This window comes from Eleutherodactylus coqui, chromosome 6 (assembly GCF_035609145.1).
Source record: "Eleutherodactylus coqui strain aEleCoq1 chromosome 6, aEleCoq1.hap1, whole genome shotgun sequence".
Lineage (NCBI taxonomy): Eukaryota > Metazoa > Chordata > Amphibia > Anura > Eleutherodactylidae > Eleutherodactylus > Eleutherodactylus coqui.
The window spans coordinates 220,699,309-220,706,560 of NC_089842.1; the positions used below are offsets into that span (position 1 = coordinate 220,699,309).

Here is a 7,252-nt window from a genome sequence, read left to right on the forward strand (position 1 = left end):
AGAATCGAGTTTTGCCTTTGCTTATCTTTGGGCTGCCATGATACAACATTGTGAGTCGGGACCCCCTCCGGCCCCCCACCATGAACGGGCCCATTCTAACGCTGCCCGCACCTGCCAGGTTAGGTTACATAGCAACATTTGGCTGCGACAGAGGTTGTGTAGCAAAAAATTGGCGCTGCATCCCTGCGCCCTCCTGTGGATGGGACTGGCGTCACCAGGCGAGTCGCAGGTTATCGCAAAAATTTGACTTTTAGGCACCTTTTTGCTACCTGCGGCTTACAACCCCATCCCCCTCAATGTGTGAGATTGCAGGGCTATACGGCAATCATGGTCATGTGACCTTTAGTGATGGGGCGCATTCAACAGGGTGAGCTGCCATGTTTCTGGAGTCCTTCCTACAGAAGGTAATAATGGGGGGTGGTAGTAGTCGGTTTCTACTGCCGTGAGTTGGAGTAATTTATTGTAGTTACTGGGCTCAGGACTGAAGGGATTATCTAGAAGCCAGCAGGGAGGTCTGAGGTACAGCAAGACTCCGGGAAGATGGCGGCCGCCGGTGCGGACACTCCCTCGCCGCTCTGCTCGCTCTACTCAAGTCTCTGCCGGGTCACGTGACGCGCAGCGCAGGCGCTGATTTGCTGCAGAGTCACACGTTTTGGCGTCCCCGGGCGAGCGGTCGGGATGTTGCGGACGTGCAGCCACCTTCTGAGCCGTGGGTCACCGTTTGTCGCCCAGGTTCGGGTGAGTGAAGGGATCACAGTGCGCCCCCTAGCCGCATGTGTAATAGTGTCCCTGCAGCAGCCAATCAGGATCCGGCTTCTATAGTGAAAGAAGCGAGTCTGAGAATGCAAGCGGTAATCTGATTGGTTGTTCCTGGGCAACGCTGTTACTAGGGGGAACAGGTTTCAGTGTGCTGCCCTTGTAGCTCCTCCTCCTCCCCCTGCTAGCCCCTCTTCCTGTGCTCCTCCCTACACGTGGGGTGACTGTCAGTGATTTCAGGGTACGGTGATTGTGGAGCGATGGTGGCAAGTCCCCCTGGCCAAGGAAGGTGAGGAGCCATACCTGCACCCACGGCGGCACCGGATCTACCGGATGGTGGAGGACACCAAGCATGGCGCCAAGGAGAAGATGGAACTGATCCTCACGCAGAATGTGCACCGTAAGGCCGGGCTGCGGGGGCCCCCACGTCTGTATGCCCCCGGCAGCCCCTCATCTCCTGTCTGTTGCAGGGCTGGGCAGCCGCGGGGACACGGTGCTGGTGGACAGACGGCCGGGGCGATGCAAGCTGTTGGCGCAGGGACTGGCAGTCTACCCCTCCCCCGAGAACAAGGCCAAGTTCGAGGAGGAGAGGCGGGTGAGCACTGGGGGCAGCGGGGGCTGTTATGGGGGCACCGAGGGCTGTTATGGGGGCACCGAGGGCTTCTACTCACACTCCTGTTTCTCTATTGTAGTTGCAGCTGGCGGGCGATCTCGGAGGACGGGCGCAGACCTGGACGGGCGAGATGGTGAGATGCGCTTCATGATGCCTACTGGCGTCCTCGGGGTCATGTGACTGTGAGGCGTCCTAGGTGACAGGAACGTATGGTAATAGATCCCAGGTGTAAATGCTGCACGTCCCGCAATGGGCCAGCAGAGGGCAGCGGACTGCAGACGTAAGGGTCCTTTTAGAGGAGCACGAGTGACATCGCCGCTACCTCGTCCGCTCGTGCCGCCTGCAGATACATCGGTGGCTCGTACAAGTGAGAGCGACTGAACGAGCGCCAACTAACCCGAACCCTATGGGTACAGGGCGACAATGACTTTACGCCTGCAGAAACAGCGCAACTGTTATCTTTCGCCCATTTAAACAATAATGGTTCCGTGTAAACGCACCCTCAGACCTCGGTGGATCAGTCCAGTGATGAGAATATAAGCTGCTAATTGGCGGAGACGCTTGCCATCCGCCAAATTGTGTGAGGTCACATGATCAGCTCTGCTTTCTGCCTCCAGACTGTCAACTACCTGAAGAAGTCTCGACTGCGGGTTGAAATGAGGTCACATACAACGTGGGAGCTGAACGAGGAGATTGTAGCGCGACAACTTCTGAAGAACGTAAGAAGAATGCACCGTGTGGTGTCATGGCGGCCTCCACCGGGCAATACTGTGTGGTCAGCACAAGTGTGTGGGGGTCGAGAGCGGTCGCATGAGGTGGAAGGCGATTGTATACCCTGGGTATGAGGTGGAGGGCGGTCGCATGCCCTGGGTGGGGTATGAGGTGGAGGGCGGTCGCATGCCCTGGGTGGGGGTCGAGAGCGGTCGCGTGAGGTGGAAGGCGATTGTATACCCTGGGTATGAGGTGCATGGCGGTCGCATGCCCTGGGTGGGGGTCGAGAGCGGTCGCGTGAGGTGGAAGGCGATTGTATACCCTGGGTATGAGGTGGAGGGCGGTCGCATGCCCTGGGTGGGGTATGAGGTGGGGGGGCGGTCGCATGCCCTGGGTGGGGGAGGGGGGCGGTCGCATGCCCTGGGTGGGGTATGAGGTGGGGGGGGGGGCGGTCGCATGCCCTGGGGGGGGGGCGGTCGCATGCCCTGGGTGGGGTATGAGGAGGGGAGGGCGGACGCATGCCCTGGGTGGGGTATGAGGAGGGGAGGGCGGACGCATGCCCTGGGTGGGGTATGAGGTGGGGGGGCGGTCGCATGCCCTGGGTGGGGTATGAGGTGGGGGGGGGGGGGGCGGTTGCATGCCCTGGGTGGGATATGAGGTGGGGGGGGGCGGTTGCATGCCCTGGGTGGGATATGAGGTGGGGGGGGGGGGCGGTCGCATGCCCTGGGTGGGGTATGAGGAGGGGAGGGCGGACGCATGCCCTGGGTGGGGTATGAGGAGGGGGGGGGCGGTCGCATGCCCTGGGTGGGGTATGAGGAGGGGAGGGCAGACGCATGCCCTGGGTGGGGTATGAGGAGGGGAGGGCGGACGCATGCCCTGGGTGGGGTATGAGGAGGGGGGGGGGGGTGGTCGCATGCCCTGGGTGGGGTATGAGGAGGGGAGGGCGGACGCATGCCCTGGGTGGGGTATGAGGAGGGGGGGGGGGCGGTCGCATGCCCTGGGTGGGGTATGAGGAGGGGAGGGCGGACGCATGCCCTGGGTGGGGTATGAGGAGGGGAGGGCGGACGCATGCCCTGGGTGGGGTATGAGGAGGGGAGGGCGGACGCATGCCCTGGGTGGGGTATGAGGAGGGGAGGGCGGACGCATGCCCTGGGTGGGGTATGAGGAGGGGAGGGCGGACGCATGCCCTGGGTGGGGTATGAGGAGGGGAGGGCGGACGCATGCCCTGGGTGGGGTATGAGGAGGGGAGGGCGGACGCATGCCCTGGGTGGGGTATGAGGAGGGGAGGGCGGACGCATGCCCTGGGTGGGGTATGAGGTGGGGGGGGCGGTCGCATGCCCTGGGTGGGGTATGAGGTGGGGGGGGCGGTCGCATGCCCTGGGTGGGGTATGAGGTGGGGGGGGGCGGTCGCATGCCCTGGGGGGGGTATGGGGGGGGGGGCGGTCGCATGCCCTGGGTGGGGTATGAGGTGGGGGGGCGGTCGCATGCCCTGGGTGGGGTATGAGGTGGGGGGGGGGGGGCGGTCGCATGCCCTGGGTGGGGTATGAGGGGGGGGGGGGGGCGGTCGCATGCCCTGGGTGGGGTATGAGGTGGGGGGGGGGCGGTCGCATGCCCTGGGTGGGGTATGAGGTGGGGGGGGGGCGGTCGCATGCCCTGGGTGGGGTATGAGGTGGGGGGGGGGCGGTCGCATGCCCTGGGTGGGGTATGAGGGGGGGGGGCGGTCGCATGCCCTGGGTGGGGTATGAGGGGGGGGGGGGCGGTCGCATGCCCTGGGTGGGGTATGAGGAGGGGAGGGCGGACGCATGCCCTGGGTGGGGTATGAGGTGGGGGGGCGGTCGCATGCCCTGGGTGGGGTATGAGGTGGGGGGGGGGCGGTCGCATGCCCTGGGTGGGGTATGAGGAGGGGGGGCGGTCGCATGCCCTGGGTGGGGTATGAGGAGGGGAGGGCGGACGCATGCCCTGGGTGGGGTATGAGGAGGGGAGGGCGGACGCATGCCCTGGGTGGGGTATGAGGAGGGGAGGGCGGACGCATGCCCTGGGGGGGGTATGAGGTGGGGGGGGGCGGTCGCATGCCCTGGGTGGGGTATGAGGAGGGGGGGCGGACGCATGCCCTGGGGGGGGTATGAGGTGGGGGGGCGGTCGCATGCCCTGGGTGGGGTATGAGGAGGGGGGGGCGGTCGCATGCCCTGGGTGGGGTATGAGGAGGGGGGGGGCGGTCGCATGCCCTGGGTGGGGTATGAGGAGGGGAGGGCGGACGCATGCCCTGGGTGGGGTATGAGGAGGGGAGGGCGGACGCATGCCCTGGGGGGGGGGCGGTCGCATGCCCTGGGTGGGGTATGAGGGGGGGGGGGCGGTCGCATGCCCTGGGTGGGGTATGAGGGGGGGGGGGGGGCGGTCGCATGCCCTGGGTGGGGTATGAGGGGGGGGGCGGTCGCATGCCCTGGGTGGGGTATGAGGGGGGGGGGCGGTCGCATGCCCTGGGTGGGGTATGAGGAAGGGGGCGGTCGCATGCCCTGGGTGGGGTATGAGGAGGGGAGGGCGGACGCATGCCCTGGGTGGGGTATGAGGAGGGGAGGGCGGACGCATGCCCTGGGTGGGGTATGAGGAGGGGAGGGCGGACGCATGCCCTGGGTGGGGTATGAGGTGGGGAGGGCGGACGCATGCCCTGGGTGGGGTATGAGGTGGGGAGGGCGGACGCATGCCCTGGGTGGGGTATGAGGTGGGGAGGGCGGACGCATGCCCTGGGTGGGGTATGAGGTGGGGGGGGCGGTCGCATGCCCTGGGTGGGGTATGAGGTGGGGGGGGGGGGCGGTCGCATGCCCTGGGTGGGGTATGAGGTGGGGGGGGGGGCGGTCGCATGCCCTGGGTGGGGTATGAGGTGGGGGGGCGGTCGCATGCCCTGGATGGGGTATGGGGTGGGGTATGAGGTGGGGGGGGGCGGTCGCATGCCTCGGGTGGGGTATGAGGGGGGGGGGGGCGGTCGCATGCCCTGGGTGGGGTATGAGGTGGAGGGCGGTCGCATGCCCTGGGTGGGGTATGAGGTGGAGGGCGGTCGCATGCCCTGGGTGGGGTATGAGGTGGGGGGGGGGCGGTCGCATGCCCTGGGTGGGGTATGAGGTGGGGGGGGGGGCGGTCGCATGCCCTGGGTGGGGTATGAGGTGGGGGGGGGGCGGTCGCATGCCCTGGGTGGGGTATGAGGGGGGGGGGCGGTCGCATGCCCTGGGTGGGGTATTAGGGGGGGGGGCGGTCGCATGCCCTGGGTGGGGTATGAGGTGGAGGGTACGCGGTCGCATGCCCTGGGTGGGGCATGAGGTGGGGGCGCGGTCGCATTGCCCTGGGTGGGGTATGAGGTGGGGGCGCGGTCGCATTGCCCTGGGTGGGGTATGAGGTGGAGGGGGCGCGGTCGCATTGCCCTGGATGGGGTATGAGATGGACGCTGCTGCGCTGGGTGAGGTGGACATGTTTGTGTATAGTCGGTGACCTCTCCCTTCTCCGTTGCTTGTTGTGGCGATGGCTTTGTATCCTTTCGCCCCGTGATCCAGCATCATCCGTTTGTCTCCTCTCTCCAGTTAGGGGTGATGGCACCGGTAAAAGCAGTAAAGATCCCTGATGAGCCCATCACGGCGTACGGGGAATACTGGTGTGAAGTGACGGTGAGTTATTGGTTTCCATGATGCATTTTGGACACACAGTATGGGGGGAGGAGTCTCCCTGTGGGGTGTATTTACCTGCAGCGCTACCACAGGGGAAATGAAGCATGACATGGTTTTCACCAGGCGTCCGTGACATGTCCTCCAGTAAGTTGCTAATTGCTGAGGGTCCTTGATTGGTTTTCTGATATGCAATGTGATCTGTTGTATTTAGGGGTGTGGGAGGGCATCTCGGGGTTATATTTTGGGTAATATCCTGATTTTTCTTTTGCTCCCACCGCAGATAAACGGCATTGATACTGTCCGGATGCCAATGGACGTTGTCAGGTTTATGAACCCGAAAACTAAGCGATACAAGCATTGGTTATCTAAGCAACCGAAGATGACAGAATCGCCAGCAGAGGGCGACATTCCCTCGGAGCCGCCAGCAGAGGGCGACATTCCCTCGGAGCCGCCAGCAGAGGGCGACATTCCGTCAGAATTACCCCCAGAAGGTGGCGCTCCCCCAAAATCTAACACAAACTGAAGCTGGGAGTGTGGGGTCAGCTGTGCACCCTTATTAGACTGTTCTCTCTGGCGTAGACACACAAAGTGCTTCGGCCTCCAAGTCCTTTGTTTCTAATAAAGTAACCTCCATATTGGCTGCAGTTGCAACTTGTATATACGGACCGGCTCACCAGCCATGCGCCGTCGTGGTGCCACACATTCATGTGACGTGGCAGCAGTTTGATGCTGGGCACTGGGAGTAGCATCACATCTGATAGCTGTGAGCAGAGACCGCTGAGGGGTGTGGGAATGCTTCCGCCCGACAGGGGTGTGGCTGCGTATGACATGGCGTCTTTGAATAATTGCCGCACGTAAAATGTGCAACCTGCTGGCTGATGCTCTCTCCATTGTCTGTGACACAATATGTTACTCCCCACATTAGAGTGTAACCCCCTCCGGGGGACCAGAGCGCTCCAATCCTCCCCCGTCATCAGATCCCGGCTGAGCAGGTGATGCATCATGGGGTAGAGAGGACAGAGCGACGCTCTGCAGATCTGTGATCCACCCTCTGACTTCCCATGGGTTGATGCATCATCTGTGTGCAAGTGACTGCAGCTCCAGGCTTCCCCCCCTCCTCCTCCAGGGCCTGGGACTCTTGCTCTCTCTTTCCTAGGAGAGGGTGAGGCCCTGGGCTATGGTTATAGGGAAGCCCAATACCTCCACTCCAGGCTGAGCTGGCGGAGGGTGAGGATGTAATGCAACCAGCTACTCAAGCAGGATTGAGAAGATCCAGCTGGTGACGCAGCGATGTGTCGTCTGCATCCTCTGTGGAGACCATTCAAGGTGGCAGCCAGACTAACCAAGGTGAGGGATGGCACCCCTCTGAGACCTTGACTGCGGGGGGTTCCAGCAAAGGCCTTCCTAGAACCAGGCCAAGTGTTATGAGGGAGACCCAGGTCCTAACATCGAGGACTGGGGGACATTGCAGGCCCTAGAGGATGTTGGCAGCTTTTCCTCCAGGATCACTGCAAGGACC

The 7,252-nt window shown here is 63.6% G+C and overlaps 1 protein-coding gene across 1 annotated transcript; it reads left to right on the forward strand.

Annotated features, from left to right (window-relative positions):
* Nucleotides 1-605: 605 nt before the first annotated feature.
* MRPL9 (mitochondrial ribosomal protein L9) lies at nt 606-6,371 on the forward strand. The gene is made up of 7 exons (XM_066608861.1): nt 606-738; nt 997-1,156; nt 1,227-1,351; nt 1,449-1,502; nt 1,987-2,088; nt 5,650-5,733; nt 6,014-6,371. The coding sequence occupies exons 1-7, from the start codon at nt 679-681 to the stop codon at nt 6,254-6,256; spliced, it is 828 nt and encodes a 275-aa protein (XP_066464958.1). The 5' UTR covers nt 606-678; the 3' UTR covers nt 6,257-6,371.
* The last annotated feature ends 881 nt before the right edge of the window (nt 6,372-7,252 follow it).